Consider the following 18,820-nt stretch of genomic DNA (forward strand, 5'->3'; position numbering starts at 1 on the left):
TTTCAGAAAGCGGAGCAGACGTCCTCCCTAGGACTCCTATCCAATAAGGCGGTGATTGCAGTCTTATCAAAACCTGGAAGAGACCCTCTACTATGTAGCAGTTACAGGCCTATTTCCCGACTAAACTGCGACATGAAAATCCTGGCCAGCAATCTGGCAGCATGTTTGAGTAAGGTTCTAACCTCTTTGATCCACCACACGAAGGTAGGCTTTGTACCAGGCTGCTCCTCCAGAAATCATCTCCTCAACATTGGCACGTATGCTTTGGACAGCCAAGGACCTCCATACAGATGCGTTAGCTCTCTCCCTTGACTCCAAAAAGCGTTAAACCGCATTGAATGGGACTACCTATACAATGGAACACTTTGGTTTGGAAGACCAATTCATTGCCAAGGTGCAGTTGCTGTAGGACTGTCCCTCTGCCCAGAGACCCATAATTAGTCCAGATGAAATGAGTCTTTGAGGAATGATCTAACCTGGGGTTTTTCATGTGGGGCAGAGTGCAGGCGGTACGAGTGGGTACGTTTCCGCGCTTCACATACATGCTTGGGATGCTCCCCATCCAGGTGCCTCTCTCCATGCTATGCCTCCTTGACTCCCAAGTTCGATACTTTGTATGGGATCTTCAAAACCCAGACTACCGTGACCACACTGATGGAGCCTGTTCATGCAGTGGCCTGGGCCTCCCATCGGTGGAGCATTATGCCTGTGCTTTCTGGCTCTCCCAACTGGCATACGTTTTGCCTGGTGTCCCTGACCCACCGAATGGGTCCACATTGAACGGGAAATGCTCTCTGCTGGCACAGGACTTTCTATTCTATACAGGAACCACACCCGCTAACCAGGCCCTACCCACCCTGTGCTATGCATTATGCACAAGGCCTAGCTGCGTGCACACCACCTACTCGGGATAAACCCACAACTACATGAAAAAGCACACCTATGGGGCAACGACTGTATACGCATTGACGGACATACTTTGTCTTGGACTCAATGGAGGGAAGCAGGCATTCACACCTTAGATCAGCTCCTACTTAATGGAGATCTTCAATCATTTGATCAGCGAGAGAGCAATTTGGCCTACACCCGAGACAAACTTGGCGCTACATGCATATGCAGCACTACCTAAGAAGTTGCTTGGGCCCTCATCCCTAGTCCCTACAGTCCTCATCGATAGTATCTTATCTGAGCGTCTGGGGGCGCCACAAAGGAGTGATGTCAGGATTATACGGCACGCTCTCTACCAACCTTTTCTCGCAACCCCTTTCACGAACTCTTCATGCCAAGTGGCACAACCACCTAAAGATCACCTATGAGGATTACGAATAGACAAACATCTTAAAAGCTCTGGATGAAGGCACGAGGGAGGCCCGCTTGAAGTTCTGCCTGCCAAGACTCTACATGACTGGCACTGGACACAGACGAAACTGAACAGAGCAGGACCTCGCCCCATGAGACCTCCTGGTGATACGTGAACTTCCACTGCGAAATAACGCATATCATCTGTCCTACGATCCAACCCTTCTGGTTACACATTATCTCCATGGCAATACATGGGGACCTCCTCAGTTATTCTCCTCCATGACTTAAGAAACTCACCGGAACACTCTTGCTCACAGCACCGACTACTCCATACAGCCTTGGCTATCAGCCAAGATATGTATTCTCCACCAGTTGAGGTCACCAGTACCCCATCATAGGAGGCCTGGGTTGTGGCAATGATTCAAACAGCCTCACACGAAAGCGTTATTTATGACTTGCAGGACCAGACTGACTTATTTCTACAGATGTGGGCACCCTTCCTCCATGACAAGACCATTGACAGACAGCCTGTCCCAGGTTCTCTGCCCCCTTGAATTGTATTGAACTATATTGAACTACATTGATTCACGCAACTGACTACTGTCGTAACACGGAATGCTTACTTCCCCTCCCCCTTCTAATTCATTACCCCACCCTCGGTACTTGCATAATGCCGATGTCTGCCTCCCCTCCTCACCCTCCCACTCCTACGATACCTTGCCTCCTCCTCCTCCCCAACATTTCCCCTTTCTTCCCTCCCTCCTTCCCCCCATTTCCACCACCATTTCCTTCCTCCCATTTCCACCATTTCCACCACACACCTCCTCCCCCTCATGAACCCCACAACTCACCCCTCCTAGCTCTTCTCGTGCACTTTACTACTCCCGCCCCAAAACCCTTATTTTTGTTGTTTTGTCTTTCTTTCTGCCTCCACTACCTCCCTCATTTAACCTCCCCCTCCCTCCCCAGGCATGCAGCCCCACTAAACGACACAAACCCGCGCCAAGGGTAACAGATTCAGCCCCAGCCCCATCAGCCCTATCTTTTACCTCTTCTTTCACGACACCACCCATCCTCCCAACAAAGCATGGGTGAATCACTGGCAGCATGGACAGAGGGCCTCTCTTCTTTTCTCCTTGCTCTCCGACACAACCCTAGCCTCTTCCCCATCCACTGCCTGCACCATCCAACCCCCCCCGGGACCTACGTAGTTGCCCCATCACTCCTCAATACAGGCGATGCCTCCTACCCAGGGTTCTCACTCCAACAAACTCCCACCCCAGCGCCCTAGACCCAACAGTCCTCGTCGTACATGACATATGGGGGTCAGACCTACATCAGACCTACATCAGAGAGACAGGCCTCCCCACCCCTCCCCTTCCTCGTTACCACTATTGGACATTAGTATCTCTTAGAGTATGTCTTAGTAATTCCCAGCTGTTCTTGGATATTGTCTCCCACCATGTCTCCTATGACTGCCCTCTTACCCCCTCCCTTCTTAGCACTATGCATCATATCATCCTGTCTATTACTGTACGGAGTTAACACATCTAGTTGTTGGATGATGCTCACCCATACTGTATGTCTCTTCTTTACTTAATAAACAATTTCAACACAATGCCATACCTGACTACCTCAACCACTGCCTTAATTGCCACCATCCAACTAGGCAACTTCGCTCAGCCACACACGGCCTTGTACAGATACCACGCATCCACAGAAGCAAAACCGATGGACTCTCCTTTCCTTCATCACCACCAAAACCTGGAGCAACCTTCTCCATCACATCAGGTCCTCCCGATCTCTAGTCGAGTTCCGCAAGAAACTTAAGACCTGGTGGTACAACTAGGACCTCCAATCATACTACACATCTGCTCTAGCTTCGGATGTGCTATATGGTGAAATTGTATGCATTTCATTAGATCAATTTATATAATTGTTCACTACAACATATTTCCACTTCAGTCAAATTTAGCTTGTAATTCTGGTCAGAGGAAAATAGAGTAATATTCTTTTATGTTAAAACACTTACGTAAAAACAGATGGGATACATTTTTCTAAATCTTTAGTTCAATTGTTATTGTAAAGAAAGGAGATATGTTTTATTGTGCTAAATTGAAGGAATTTTCCTCTGCGATCAGTTGTCATGCCGTCACGGATCTCAATGAGGTCACTGGGTTCCAAGTGTCTCAATGACTGTTTACAGAGAGCAAGTGAGGAAACGCCTGTAGCTATGTTGGTGACATATTCAACTTCAAGTATTCAACATTTTCCAGCATCCAGGTGCCCTATCAATTTACCCCCATAATGAAGTGACATCTTCAACTACAACAATATGGAAGCTGGGAGTAGAACTCGCCTGCTGAAAAGACTGCATTAGAATTAAGCTCTACATTCCAAGAAGAGTGCACAAAAATGAGTGAGATTATGAAGTTTGTGTTATAAGTGGTGTACTTAAAAGGGTACATGCAGCAAAATGTTGGACAGCAGATACGTTTGAGAAAGGGACATTATTATATTTGCATCGTTAGAGGAGCTAGTGCAAGTCTTTATTTTGTGAAAAAGCTGTAAATCAACAAGATATTATCATGAGAGCAAAGTAAACCAAATGAATACACAAAGCTACACATCGTGTTTCACCTACAGCCTAACACAATGACTCCCCCATCACCAAAGCCTGATAAGAACATAAATGGAACAATATAACCATCCACAAAGCACTTTGGGGCAGATTTACAAGCCCCTTGCGACACTTTTACGCCGCCGTTGCGTCACTTTTGTGACGCAGCGGTGGAGTAAACCATGCGCCATGTTGCGACTTATTTACAACGTGACGCATCTAGGCAGATGAGTCACGTTGGTATGCCCTGCACCACATGAAACCTACGTCAGGTTTCATGTGGGCGTTCTGTCGCAGGGTGGGCGTTCCCTCGCAGGAAAGCCATGTAAAACTGAGTCAGTTTTACGACGCTGCTGGTCAAATCCTTACACCTGCTTGAAACAGGCGTAAGGAGTGAGGCACCATGTTGAGTATGGGCGGCCCCTGTGAATTGCAGGAGTTGTGTCGCGCTTGCGACGAGACTCCAGCAATGCGCCGCCCGTACGCCACAAGATGCATCACGCATCTGCCCCTCCTTGCACCATGGTGTGCCGCATTGTAAATGCGACGCATCTGTGGTGGCGCAAGGGGGGGATTACGTGACGCATCTGTTCTGGTGCATCCCTGCTGATTTGCAGAGATGCTCCAGAAGACGTAAACAGGCTCCTTTGGCTTTAATTGCCATCCCAGCCAAGTAACTGGAAACCATGTAAATCCACTTAGGTTGCTGCCCCAAACCCCACTTCCTCTCTGTAATTCTTATTGTAATTTGTTTGGAGAATTGATGAAACTGATTGAAATCAGACCTACAAAAAACTAAAATCTAAAATATTGAATGAGAATGTAGTAATATAGTAACAACATAGAGTAAGCTTTTTGATCTTCGAGAAATGCATCAATATTGGAGAGAGGTAAAAGGTTCCCAGCCATGAAGCAGCGATGGAAACACCCAACTAAATATTGTAGTTCACTGAAACAGAGTACATTATAACTGACAATACCAAATTACACAGGGACTAATGGAAAAACATCTTGCATATGATCCAGCAAGGTTTAAAGTATATTTTATTTGGAAGATGAATACAATAAAAGCAACCAAAAATGAGAGAGTTATACTTACATTTACTATAAATCTACCATGAAAATGGTTGCCAAGTAGAAAATAGTTTTTAGTTGGACAAGCATATTTTTTCGAGGTCTAGAATTTAGAATGTTAATCCCATCAAGCCTGTATGTAAATAGTGCTTTAAAAGCAGAAAAATGATTAGAATTTATTGTACTCTGAGCACTGAGAATTCAATTTAGCAAACATGCACTGATACATATATTTTTGTTGGAAATGTCATCAAATAATCCAAAGGAATGACTAAACATTACAATAGAAGCATGAAGCTATACAATACTGAGGAACTACAACAATAGGAGCCAGGGTTCAAACTTAAACAAATACTTTGAAACAGGACTCCCTTTTAAAAGATCTTATTGGGGGCATAAACAGTCAGGGAGCATTCAAGGGTACAGTGACATTGGGCTTCCACTAAGAATGAGAAGCTCCGATGTGTTTTCTAGGTGCCAGTAAGAGGAGGGGGCATTATCTTCGACCTCGCGCCCCAGGGTCCCATGTTGCCACCAGGGCTGCTATGTTGTCATCAAACACTGTTGTTGATATATTAAGCCACCAAGGAAATGTATATAGCCGGATATAAAGATCTGTTATGAAAATATCCTTGCCAGAATATTGTCTGGCAGAAATATGTGTTTTTACTGTATTCATTTGATTTTGTATCAAACAGTGTGCACATTACAGGAAAAGTTCAAGGACCACGCTTCAGCAGCGGACAGTTAGAAGATGCAAGCAGGACATATCTCCTAATTCAGGGGGCAGTGGTCATATCTTTATATGATGTCACTTAGGATCTTAACACACAGGAGGCATAGTGCCTGCATAAGTGCAATGCAACATCATTTGTTCCAATACAATTGAGGGTTTAGTACTGCGAACATTACAACATCCAAACTACTAATCACTGCATGAAGGTGTTGATGATGTCCAGTCCATAACATTCTTTCCAGCACCCCCAGAGTTTCTCAAACTTGTAGGGGCAGCTTCTACACCACTGAGTCAATTCGTCCTTGTGAGCTGTTGGTCTCTGCTCGGTATCTGTGAGGACACCCATAGTACTCTATATGTTATTTACAAAAAATATTTGCTAACCCCTCCATTGCTTACATCCAATGCAATGAATCTTCGCTGGTGTTTTGGAGAAGAGTAGAACTAAACATTACATAAATCATAATTACAATCACAATCACTAGTCTATTTTCAGTAAAGAAAGGGGTTTGGAATAAGTTAAAGGGTTTTAGTATTTAAATTTTTTTTGTAAATCACTGTATTCGATCACAATATAAATTGATCAAGTTTAGTCATTAGAGTTTTATTAGAAGTTAATAATCAATCAAAAAGCAATACATTTAATAAAAATGCATTAGGTGCGTTCCATAAAGGTACGAATCCCTATTCTAAGAATATGGGAGAAAGGAGTCAATGAGAACCCACAAAGAGTGCTACTTCGAGAGACTGTGAGAAAAGCATAAAGATTAAGGGGCCGATTATGATCGCGGATAATCCGCATCCTCCGGGCCGGCGAAAGCCACCGCCGGCCCGGAGGATGCGGATTAACCGTTGCGGACTGAAAAAATACCCCCCGTCAGATTAGGTTGGCTGGGGGATATTTTTTCCGTCTGCAGCTTTTCCGCCGCGGTCGCCTTCCGACCGCGGTGGAAAAGCTGTAACATGGCTGGCGGTGTCTATCAGACACCGTCAGGCATATTAGGACGGCGGTCCGATGCCTTTCCACGGCGGCATTTCCACAGTGGAAATGCATACGGTCTTTTCTTTGGGGGCCCGTTGCGGGCCCCCAGGGGTGAAGGGGAGGTGGGGGTTGCACATGGGGGGTACCTATGGTACCCCCCTGCCTTTGTGTGCACGAAGCGGAAGGCACCAATCGGTGCCTGCCGCTTCGTGCATGCAAACGTCAACATGCACTTTTTAACCTTGCCACGGGTGCTGCTTGAAGCAGCATCTGCCGCAATGTTGAATGTAGGGGATGTGACCGCCAGGATGGCGGTCACATCCTAATTTCCATGGAGGGACCGCCGCTGCCCATGCGGACGGTCCCTCTTCCTCGGGGGTGGCGGACGGACGCAGGTCCGTCCGCCATCCCAATAGGGCCCTGAGTATTAACGTCAGCTAAAATAAATCAAAAATATATCAAAGCAGAACGTCCCATTAAGAGAGGTTCTAGAAACTCAGTAGAGTCTCAAAGCAAGTGTCATTAGGTCGGGATAAAAATGTATCTGGGAAAAGAATGGTGTGGAAAACCTGTAGTAACTTACTCTAGAAACATATAGACATCACATTCTGAAGCTTTGAAATATGTTGTTCCTTTCATCTCCCATCAGCTATTCAGCGTTTGATCTACTCCTGGAAACACAATCACTACTCATCTTCTCACTGCAATGCAACAGTCCACAAACAGCAATGTTAAAATTGCAACTAAATCGTAGCAGTTATGAGTTCATTTGGGTCTTGTCCAGGTCTAGTTTTCCATGTGTTAAACTATACTTTTTGAAATATCAAGTTTGTACATTAGCTAAAAATGATCAATGTAGAAATAGAAACATGTGAAATAAGGGAAAGAAAAAAACATTTCAGCATATCAGCCATTTATTGGAAAAACAAGTAAGTGAAAAAGTCAAGCTCATGTTTTAAATGCTCCATCTCTATGTATGAACTCATCATTACCCCAGTGAATGGCAAAAACTAATTATGAGTTAACAGTGATCTTTGTGCAAATAGAAACATTCTGCAGAAATATATGAAAACATTATGCGACTATTATTTATTAAAAAACATGTTTTTGGAAAGGTCAAGAACTAACCAATTTATGCATGTTTTAGCAGGTTTAGTCATGTCGGCTCTTCAAGCAGCGTTGATTTAGCCATTTGAGGCCTATTACGAGTAGATATGACTGTTTACTGCATTTTCATACATCTAAACGCATTATTTTTTTAAATCTGATACGTTAATTCTGCTCATTTATTATAAACTATTTCATTTTCTTTTTTTTCAAAACTGCTCTCTCATAATCAATACTTAAGACATGATATTTACCTCAGATTACAGTTCTGAACATGATATTCTAATGTACAGCCAAACAGAAAGGTGGCAAACCAATCTACGTTTCTACCTCGATTCTACCCTTAAAATAAAAACAATATGGTCAACTGTTCCAAAGTCTACGGTGAGATAGAGCTGCAGAGGGTGCTTTTGGTCTTTCACAACCTCAAGGCTTTCCATTCTAATCATCATCCTTTCATTGCAGGTAAAAGGCAGTTTGGGGATGAATATTGTCAGCACCATCTTTGCGGGCATCGAAATAATTATTGTTTCAATCGATTTAGCCGTTGATTCACCCATCAGCTGCCCGTATGAATTTTGTGTAAGTAAACCATATCAAAGTCAGATATTACTATAGTGACTGGGGCTTTCTTAGGCTTCTTTGTTTTTACATCATCTTGTTTCATCATTTATTGTTTCCAAATTTTACATAGTTAATTAATGATGAGCTGTTACAATTAGAGCTGGGCGGATGTGGAGTATCAGCAAAAAAGCCATAAGTACTGCTTGTCCTTCCACCCCATTTAGAGAGACGGGAAGAAGAGAGTTTGCACCAAAGCCCTGACCTGCTGGCTTGTCTGTCACTGGGCTGGCAGGGATTAGAGACAGGCATTTGTAACTATTGAGGGCGGGATGGCTATCACAAACATTTTGTGCTCGGGACTGCCTTGCGTGGTCCAGGGCTGAGGAAATACCCCAGTGGTCTCAACATATAGTGAGAAGGCTTTCTTGACATTGGGTGAAAGATTTTTATTTTAAAACAAATGACTCCTACTCAGAAACGCTGATCAGGATCAAAACAACTGGGTTGCCTGCTGGGAATTTCCTTCATCTACACGTTAGACATTGCAGTGCCGGTTCTACGGTAGGCTTCAAAATCGAAATCAGATTTCTAAAGATCCATAAATTGGTTGGGCAGTCTGCTACCAGGAAAGCCGAGGTCATAGCCTCCACTGAGGTAATGGTCTGGTTGACTGTCTGCACAACTAAACTGAGTCTAAAAGTGTCCTACCACTCACAGGCTTTCACTTGTAGAAATCTTTTCTGGTTTAAGACATTTCATACAAAGCTTCACCATTATAGAACCCTAACTTGACACATGAATCATATTTAACATCACAAATAGCTGGGAATGTATCTCTAGTTATTTACACCATACATGGAAAAAATATATTATCATTAAAACACAAGGTAAATGGTATGCTTAGTCTTTCAGCTGGAATTAGTTCCATTGATTTGGAAGTATTAAAACATTTTCTTGTATCCCTTTTATATATCAAAGATAATGTTGTCACAAAGTAATGTTGAATATTGAGTAGTTTGCATAAGAAGTATTACCAAGCATTTATCCTGACTGGGGATACAGAATTATTGTAGAGCATGAATAAGAGAGTGGTAATAGATAGAGAGGTCATGGAATGACTCTTGAAGCTGTATTTCACAACATGGGTGCATCACAGCTGTTTGAGCAAATGCCTAAGAAACCCACAATGCTGGAGGCATACATTTTTTTTTAAAAACAGTGATATCTTAAGTATTTTTGGGGATAGATATACATTGGGGTCGCCTTTTTTGGAACATTTAGAATTAATAGGTGTTTGAAATTACACAACTGTAAGGAAGACTGAAATGCTAGCCAACATACATATAAAAAAGACAAGTATGGCAGATGTTTTACTAAATTTACTAGATGGTATTGGAAAGTGGATTATTATGGTGATAAGTAGGGACACTAGTAATAAGGCCACAAACATGATACAAGGGTCAGTAAAGGTCTCAATAAATGATTCCCTTGGTAGCTGGCTGCGAGCAGGCAGGCTTAATTTAGGAGACAGGTGTGTACAGCATTTAAAAACACCAATACATTAACTAAGTAAGACACAAAACGCAATAAAAATCCAACACCAATTTATAAGTCTAGATTATATTTTTATTAACAAATAGACACCAAAATGACAAAAACTCAATGTAGGGATCCGGACATGTGAATTTTTAAACAATAAACACTTTCTAGCGCTTAAAAACATATAAAGCCACTCTGGGACATCGGGTCATGTCTGACTGGAACAAGGGCAACGTTTTAGACTGCCCGCAATGTAACCCTGACCGGATACACTAAGCGGGAGGCCTCAGTCAAAATTACACCTTCACACTTAGAATCTTTACTGGGGGATTTTTCTCTCGACATCGAGCAGTCCCCTCCAGCAGGCTGATTTCTATGCGTCGTCCTCGGATTGACTTTCCACAAGGTCTTGGTAAAATCCTGGAAGTCAGAGCGTTCGACTGGACGAACTTGAAATGTAGACTGGGTCGCGGTCGAGGTTTGCTAGCTTGACGCTAGAAGTCGGGTTGGTTACCTTATGGAGCTTTTTCACAAAAGTTCTCAAAACTTCACCAAACATCTGGAAGTTCTTTTAGAAGGTCTCCTTGTAGGTTCACAGTGTTCAAACCACCAATCCAAAGGTCTGTAACATCGTAGATGGTCTCTGGGATGTCTGAACTACAATTCCCACAATGCACCTGGCCACATCCTAAAAGGTCCACTGGGAGCACTCCAGGATGGGGATTCTGGCCGTAGAGGATGCTGGTGGGCTCTGTTAACCTGTAGCTTGCAGGGAGTCCACTCCACTTAAAATTTCAGAGTCAGGCAAAGTCCTTCTGGTGCAGAGTCCAACAGCATGCAGCAAGTACAGTCCTTTTGAGTGCAGTTATTTTGGTGCAAGCCAATTAGTCAGAAGGGCAGTCCTTCTTCTTTTCTTCAGACAAAAGATCTGAGGAGCTGTGCAGCTCTTCCATATTTATGCATCGTTTCTGGATTTCAAGCAGGAAGGCACCCCTGACCCATGGTATAGAATGTGCTACTCATGTGTTGCATATACCTGACCTAATCTAATTACAGAGACTCCTGTGGGTTTACAACCATTACAACGCAACTTTTACCACGCAGTGCTGTTACAACGCAGGTTTTACTACGCATACCATTACAACGCATTACACTGGGGGGCGCTCTAGGATAGGGAATAAGTTTAATTTACTATCCAACACCTTCCCTACTATCCACGGGGACTGGAGTTGGAATAGTAAATTAAACTATTCACTATCCAGCACCCCCAAGTGTAATGCGTTGTAATGGTATGCGTAGTAAAAACTGTGTTGTAACAGCATGCGTGGTAAAAGCATGCATTGTAACGTCATACATTCCTCCTGTGTGGCTGTGGTGGCAGGATGTGGGGGTGTTCCTGGACTATCCCAAACTATAATTATTTTTTTATTTTATTTTATTTTATTTTATTCGATTTTATATAGCGCAAACTTTACCCGAAGGTGTCAGAGCGCTTTACATAAGAACCAGTTGCAAAACATAAGGACTAAGGATCACATGCGTTACATAAAAGATGCAAACAGAAAAATTGCAAATGTACAAGATGTAGAGTCACACACGGAAGAGATACAAACAGAAAGAAGAGGTACGAATGGATATACTCTAAGAGTCACATAGGAATGGTAAAGACTACAAAGGTCTACTGCACATACTAGTGATTAGAGTCATCTCTATATACATAGGGAAGGGATAAGAATGGATATACTCTAAGAGTCACATAGGAATGGCAGAGAGTACAAAGGTCTACTGCATATACTAGTGATTAGAGTTATCTCTATATACATAGGGAAGGGATACGGATGGATATACTCTAAGAGTCACATAGGAATGGTAGAGAGTACACAGGTCTACTGCATATACTAGTGATTAGAGTTATATCTATATACATAGGTAAGGGATACGAATGGATATACTCTAAGAGTCACATAGGAATGGTAGAGAGTACACAGGTCTACTGCATATACTAGTGATTAGAGTTATCTCTATATACATAGGGAAGGGATACGAATGGACATACTCTAAGAGTCACATAGGAATGTTAGAGAGTACAAAGGTCTACTGCATATACTAGTGATTAGAGTTATCTCTATATACATAGGGAAGGGATATGACTGGATATACTCTAAGAGTCACATAGGAATGGTAGAGAGTACAAAGGTCTACTGCATATACTAGTGATTAGAGTTATCTCTATATACATAGGGAAGGGATATGAATGGACATACTCTAAGAGTCACATAGGAATGGTAAAGAGTACACAGGTCTACTGCATATACTAGTGATTAGAGTTATCTCTATAGACAGAAAAGCAGAGCTCCATTAAGTGGGGTCGGAGGGGGGGTACAGTCACAGCACCAATGGAGGGTGGGAGGGAAACGAGGGTATGGAGAAAAGGCAAATCAGAAAAGGGAAGAAACATTTGAGGATCGTCAGGGGGAAAAGGGTTAAAGGACGTGGGAATGAACTAGATGGCGGGTCAGAGTCCAGAGAAAAGCGGCCGAGATCAGCAGCAAAATGGCGGCCAGGACAAAGGAAGAAGTAAAGAAGTCCAGGAGAGTCTGTGGCGTAGTTTCTTTCATTCGAATGTGGCTACAGTGCTGCTGCCTGCATCTGGTGTTTTCGCGGCCCCGCTGCTTTGTTTTGCGGAGGGGTGCGTGTGCCCCGAGTGCCGCTCCGCACCGGCCCTCTCTGCTGGCCCAGAATTGTGGGGGCTGCAGTAGACGTGGGGCTCTGCTTGCGCTGGTTGCTGAGGCAGAAGGTGCAGATCTGCTTCTCCCTTTGAAGACCAGTTTGGCCATCTCACCCCCCTTCCTGCTCTCTGCTCTGCAGCCTGTACTTCCCCCGCCCACAAGAAAGTAATTGTTCCCCTGACTGGAAAATTTCACACCTTAATAAAGCAGCCTGGCCAGCCTGGGAACAGGAGAGAGCAGCTGGAAAGCTGGATCTTGGCTCACAGAAAAGCAAGTTTAATAACTTATTTTCTATAATAGTTATTATACATCTAACAGTGGCAAGTTGTTGAATGTATCTTAACTATTATTTTGATACCTTGAAGTTCATTTTTACATGGCTCCTATCAATATTTATGCGTAAATAAAATATTACAATGTCATTCGCTACAATGAGGAAAACAAAATTGGCAGTTTTTCACTCACTAGGGCTTATAAAACATCTTTTATAATGTCTCTGCTTATATTTACAAGGCACCATAACCCTGGGGCACCTTAGGTGTGACTTATATGTAAAACTAAAGTAGTTTGATACTTTGGAAGTACCTTTAATTCCAAAATCAAATTTGCAGCGCCCAGGGCAAAGTCAGAGTCAATTACTACCAGTACCTAGCAAAGGAAATGGGGGTGATCACGGCAAAAAGGATGACTTTCCCACAGAGGGCTATATTTCAGCTCTTCGAGGAACATTTAATGGTAACTATACTAGACTATACTATACATTTTATAAACATGTGGAATTATCTAAACCAGGGTTGTTCAATGAAGTTCCAGGAGGGCCTGATTAAGGCAAGAATTTCCAAATATCCCCTGAATAATGAAAATAGTTTTCAGTTTCATTATATGTAAATGTTATCTTTTGTCGATATCCTGACCATCTGCCATGGATTAGCTCTACTGTACCTATTCACCATTGAGTTAAATCTATTTGAAGGTACAAGTTTTATATTATATATATATTTATATTGTTACAAATGTATAGAAAGATACAAAGAGTACAAATGAATCACTGCGAACTCTGGCCCTGTCCCCTACCTGACTCTCACACCTGCTGCCCCAACTTCAACCTCACTCTCGTCTTCCTACCCCTCACTGCCCACATTGCTTTCTTTCAACTCTCTCCATCACAGTACTAACCCAACATGCCCCCCTAGACCACACCCACATCCCCCATGACTCTACTCTCTCCAAACATGGCCCCAACTCATGGTCCATTCTTTACCCCCCATATCTCCAAAAATGCTAAGAAGAAGTATAAACACAAACTTCTCATCCGATACCCATAAACACATATTGTAGCTAACTACATCAGACTCACCTCCCCTGTTAAAACCAACTACATCTTCTATTCCAAACGCCTCTTCAAATGGAAAAGCATCTTCCTATAATATCTCCCAGTCACTTACTCAACTAAAATTCCTTATGACTTTACATTATCCACCTCTCCCTCCCCAGCTTTTCCAGGCGAAATTGACATCTCCATTTTCAAAATGAGAAACATCCTCATTCAAGCCGCTGAATCCCACTTCAACATTTTTGAACACCACTTTAACGCCTTGTCCTTCCAACTATACAAACCTACCCCTAACTTTCCATCTTCCCAACCCCACAATGCCCTTCCGTTCTGTCTTATCTCCGACCCCATTCTCCCCCTCCCCTGCCATCCCTACAGACAATACCATCCTCCAACCTACAACATCATTCTCCCCTCCCCTGTCATCTCTACAGCTAATGCCATCCCCCAATCACCAGCATCCAAATATTCACTCCCCCAATGACCCTCCCTCTTCCTGACAACCCTACTGCACACCCCCTCTCCCAAGTACACACACACTCTAATGACCTGTCCCCTTCAACCCCCAGCACTTCTATTTCTAACCCCCATCCTGCCCACCTACCCCCAAACCTGAATCCATACCCCCCCCCCCTGAACCACTATCATGCCCCCCCGGCCCCATCATCTTCCACCCCAAAACCATCATCCCACTCCCTGAATTACCGACAACCCCCAAACCCTGATGCGGTCTTTCTCCACACTCTTCATGCCCTTCTAACATCTCTTACCTCATCGGGAGGTCTAGAATCTCCTGTCCCCCATCACGCATCCCGCACGCCCAACAGCCTTAGCACTCCTCTTACCCTCCCACTGGCCTCTCACACTCTCCAAACAACAGGCCTCCTACCGCAGCAAACATAGAACACCCCCTATCCCCTCCTCCTCCTCAATAGTGTCCCTCTCACTCTAATAACCCAGTCTGTACGTAACATTGAACACAATCTCTCCACATTGACGAGAGAACTCACTTGACTTAGAGTAGATTTGAATTCTCACAGCTCCAGAACCCGCCTCAACCGTGCAAGTCCCCCCTACACTGACAAAAAACCCCCCACTAACTACAATCTTTGGAGAACTACCCCTCTCTGCTGCTATATGCATAGACCTCTGCGCACCTCTAGCCATCTCTCCCAGTCCGACCTTACTGACCTATGCAACTCTTACCATCCTAGTTCATCAATCAACAATCCTCCACTCCCCTACTCTAACATCCCTGTTATTCTGTGGACTAATAGAATCCCCTCCTCTCCCATCTCCCTCAGGCCCTCTCCTCAACTCACCACCATCGACTCCTGCCCACCCCCCAAAAGCAACCACAAACCCCTCGCCTGCAAGCTTGTGAACTGTAAATCTGCTGTCCAACATGTCACGGAAATGTCAGAAACTATCCTAAGCGAATCCATTGACATATCGTTGCTCACGGAAACCTGGCTCAATGACCACTCAACAAGTATACTTGACCTACTCCCCCCCCACGATATTCTATCCTCAGAAAATACAGACCGGACAGAACAGGAGGTGGTTTAGCCATAATCTTCAAAAACAAACTTAAGCTTACCCTTGTTAACAATTCTGACCACTCTACCTTCGAATGCCTTGAAGCTGAACTAAAAGTACAAGGTTCCCACCCAATTCATCTACATAATATCTACCACCCTCCTGGAGATCCTCATCCCTTTGTTGATTAATTATCCAACCTTCTGACACAATCCTCAATATCCAATTGTAAAAATCTCTTCCTTGGTGATCTAAACCTCCATTGAAACGATACTGATGATCCCACAATCACCCTCCTCACCAATCTCCTTGAGCTTAACGACCTCAAACAACTATGCCTGTCCCCAACCCACACCAAAGGAGCCATCCTGGACGCTCTTATTACCAATAAGGTCTTGGCCTTCCTGACCAATATGGTCCCTATCGACTGCTTCGACCACCCCTTCATACTATTGACCATTGCCTCCACGGCAACCCCCTCACTAAAATTAGTAAACTGAGGAAATGGACCAGAAATCTTAATCTTATCCCCCCTGGTGAACTTGAGTCTAAACTTCAAGCTCAAATTTTCCTCATTCCTCCCTCACAAAACGCAAATCAGCTAACTGAACACTTTAATAAAGCTGTCACCCATACCTTAGACCAAATAGCCCTCCTAAACTAAAAAAATCAAAGAAATATCGCTTCAAAATCATAGTTTAATTCTGAGCTCAACAACGAAAGATGCTCACTTCGACTGATGGAAAGAACATGGAGACAGCATCCCTCTCTCTCACATCTTGCAATCCTCAGATTGGCTAGATCAACATACAAGAAACACATTTTTAACGAAAAGGCATCCTTCTTCCGGACACAACTTGATCGGGCCAAAAATAGACCCAGAGAACTGTTCAACATCATTCGTAACCAAACATCCTCCACACCTCCAAATCCGGTGGCCTCGACTGCTAGGTGTGAAGAAATTGCCCACTTCTTCTCAGAAAAAATCTCCAAAATAGAGCAATCTTTCCTATCAACTCAGATCCCAACCAACTCACAACACACTCCTGGCATCGCCTCAAAAACTCATACCACATTCCCACACCCCCAGACCCCACCCTACTCTTGCCTACTACTTTACCTCACCTTAACTACTCCTCACACACAGCAACTACAATACCTCCCCTAAACTACTCCCCACGCTCACCCACAACCACACCTCCTGAAACCAACCACCCTTACACTCATCCAAAAAACAATGCCTACTGGCATAATTTCAACCCTGTAACTGAGCGCGAAGATTTTAACATCATTGCTAAACTAAAACTGCCCTCCATAATAAAGATCCCCTCCTGTCTAACCTTGTCCAAGACCTAAAGCACATCGTCGCCCTATCTTGGACCACAATCATCAATATCTCCCTTTCCACGGGATGTGTCCCTATCTCCCTTCAACTTGGACAAATCACTCCCATTTTTAAAAACCCTAAGGCCGACCCCAATGACCTCAACAATCTCGCACAACCTCCCCCTTCTTTCCAAAGCACTCGCAAAATATTTTCTGCTCCAATTAGATAAACACATTGAAAATTTCAACGAACTCGACCCCCTACAATCAGGCTTTAGGAAAGGTTGGAATATCGAAAATGCCATGCTTAACATTGTTGATGACATTACCACTCCCTCGACAATGGCGAGACCTGCCTACTTATCCTCCTTGATCTCTCCGCAGCGTTTGATACAGTTAACCACTCCGCCTTACCTAATGTTCTCAGAGATTGCTTTGGCCTCGATGGTACTGCCCACAAATGGTTTGTCTCCTATCTCCAACAACGAACAAAGCAAATCAAAATTCACGACTGCTTACCACCTCCCACACTAGGAGTCCTCCAGGGATCTATTCTCTCTCCCTCTCTCTTTAACCTCTTTATGGAACCCCTCACCCTCATTCTAAAAAAAGCTGAAATCAACTACCACCTCTATGCCGATGATACCCAACTCTACTATAATCTCAAAACCCACACAGACATCCTACACCTTAACAACGCCCTCACTAAGATTCAATCCAGGTTCCAACTAAATCATCTCAAGCTAAACCCTAAAAAAACTGAAATCATTCTCTTCTACCCTAAAAACAACCCCCTTCCCGTTCGAACCTGGATTTCCAACCTAATGCCCTCAACTGTTCTCTCTCTGCGTTCAACTCAATAAAATCCCTTGGTAATTACATCGATAATAGCCTAACTCTGAATGTTTATATCAAAAATTCAGCTATAGGAGCCCTCTTGACTCTCCGTCATCTCAAGAAAATTAAGCCCTGCATTCCTACTGATGACTTTAAATTAGTAGTCCAATCACTGGTCCTTTCATGAATTGATTACGGCAATGCCATCCTCACCGGAATCCCCAAGGTCCACCTTGCTACACTCAAATCTGTGCTCAACCTTGCAGCCAGACTCATCACCGACTGCAAACGCTTCAACCACATCTCCCCAGGCCTCAAAACCCTTCAATGGCTCCCCATTAAAGGAAGATCAGCCTACAAAACTGCTTGCATTACACACAAAGTTCTACACCAAAATACCCTGACATACTTCGCCAATAAACTCTGCAAAGCGGGCAGCTCCTGACCTATGAGAAGCACCAAAGCTCTCCTCCAATCCCACCCCAGCTAAAAAAAGAAATCGACACAATCCCGCTCCTTCTCTGGTAATGCCCCAAACATCTGGAATGCCCTCTCCAAAGACCTGGGATGAAACCCTTCCTACATCAGCTTTAAAAAAGACCTCAAAATGCACCTCCTCAATAAATATTGGGGATTCTATCCAGCACCCTGAATTCGCCCTCCCCCTTCCACCTTTCCACTCTATCTGTTTATTTGATATGTACAAATTCAAGATGTTTCTCTTTTGTTAATTTGTTGTAACTCCATGTTAATGAATTATTGTTTTATACCGTTACCAACTTCATACTTATGTACAGCGCTCTGACACCTCTGTGTCTAGCCAGCGCTATATAAAACCTCTAAAATAAATAAATGAAATAGGAAGATTCCTCAACTGAATGCAGCAATTAAAAGATGAGGACATTTTGCATATTAGAGAGGCTTTGTTGCAAATACACAAAGGCTGAATGACCATGTACATCAATGGCAGAGGCAGGCCCTGCATTAGTTTCACTACCAGGACATGTAAATCTAAACCGTACATGTCCCACCTTTTAAATGAAATGCACCCTGACCTCTGGGGTGTCCAGGGTCTACCCAAAGGCATGTAGACGTATAGACTCAGGCCATTCAGTAAGACAGGACTCTGATG

At 43.7% G+C, this 18,820-nt stretch overlaps 1 protein-coding gene across 3 annotated transcripts in view; it reads left to right on the top strand.

Annotated features, from left to right (window-relative positions):
- Positions 1 to 18,820, top strand: part of LOC144788347 (membrane-spanning 4-domains subfamily A member 4A-like) — a 184,498-nt gene that overhangs the window by 103,999 nt on the left and 61,679 nt on the right. For all 3 annotated transcript variants that reach the window (XM_078665345.1, XM_078665347.1, XM_078665346.1), the window contains exon 5: positions 8,287 to 8,403. In XM_078665345.1, coding sequence (XP_078521471.1) covers positions 8,287 to 8,403 — 117 coding nt within the window. The remainder of the gene's footprint in view (positions 1 to 8,286; positions 8,404 to 18,820) is intronic.

The sequence above is a fragment of the Lissotriton helveticus genome, chromosome 1_1 (genome assembly GCF_964261635.1).
Source record: "Lissotriton helveticus chromosome 1_1, aLisHel1.1, whole genome shotgun sequence".
In the NCBI taxonomy this organism is placed as follows: domain Eukaryota; kingdom Metazoa; phylum Chordata; class Amphibia; order Caudata; family Salamandridae; genus Lissotriton; species Lissotriton helveticus.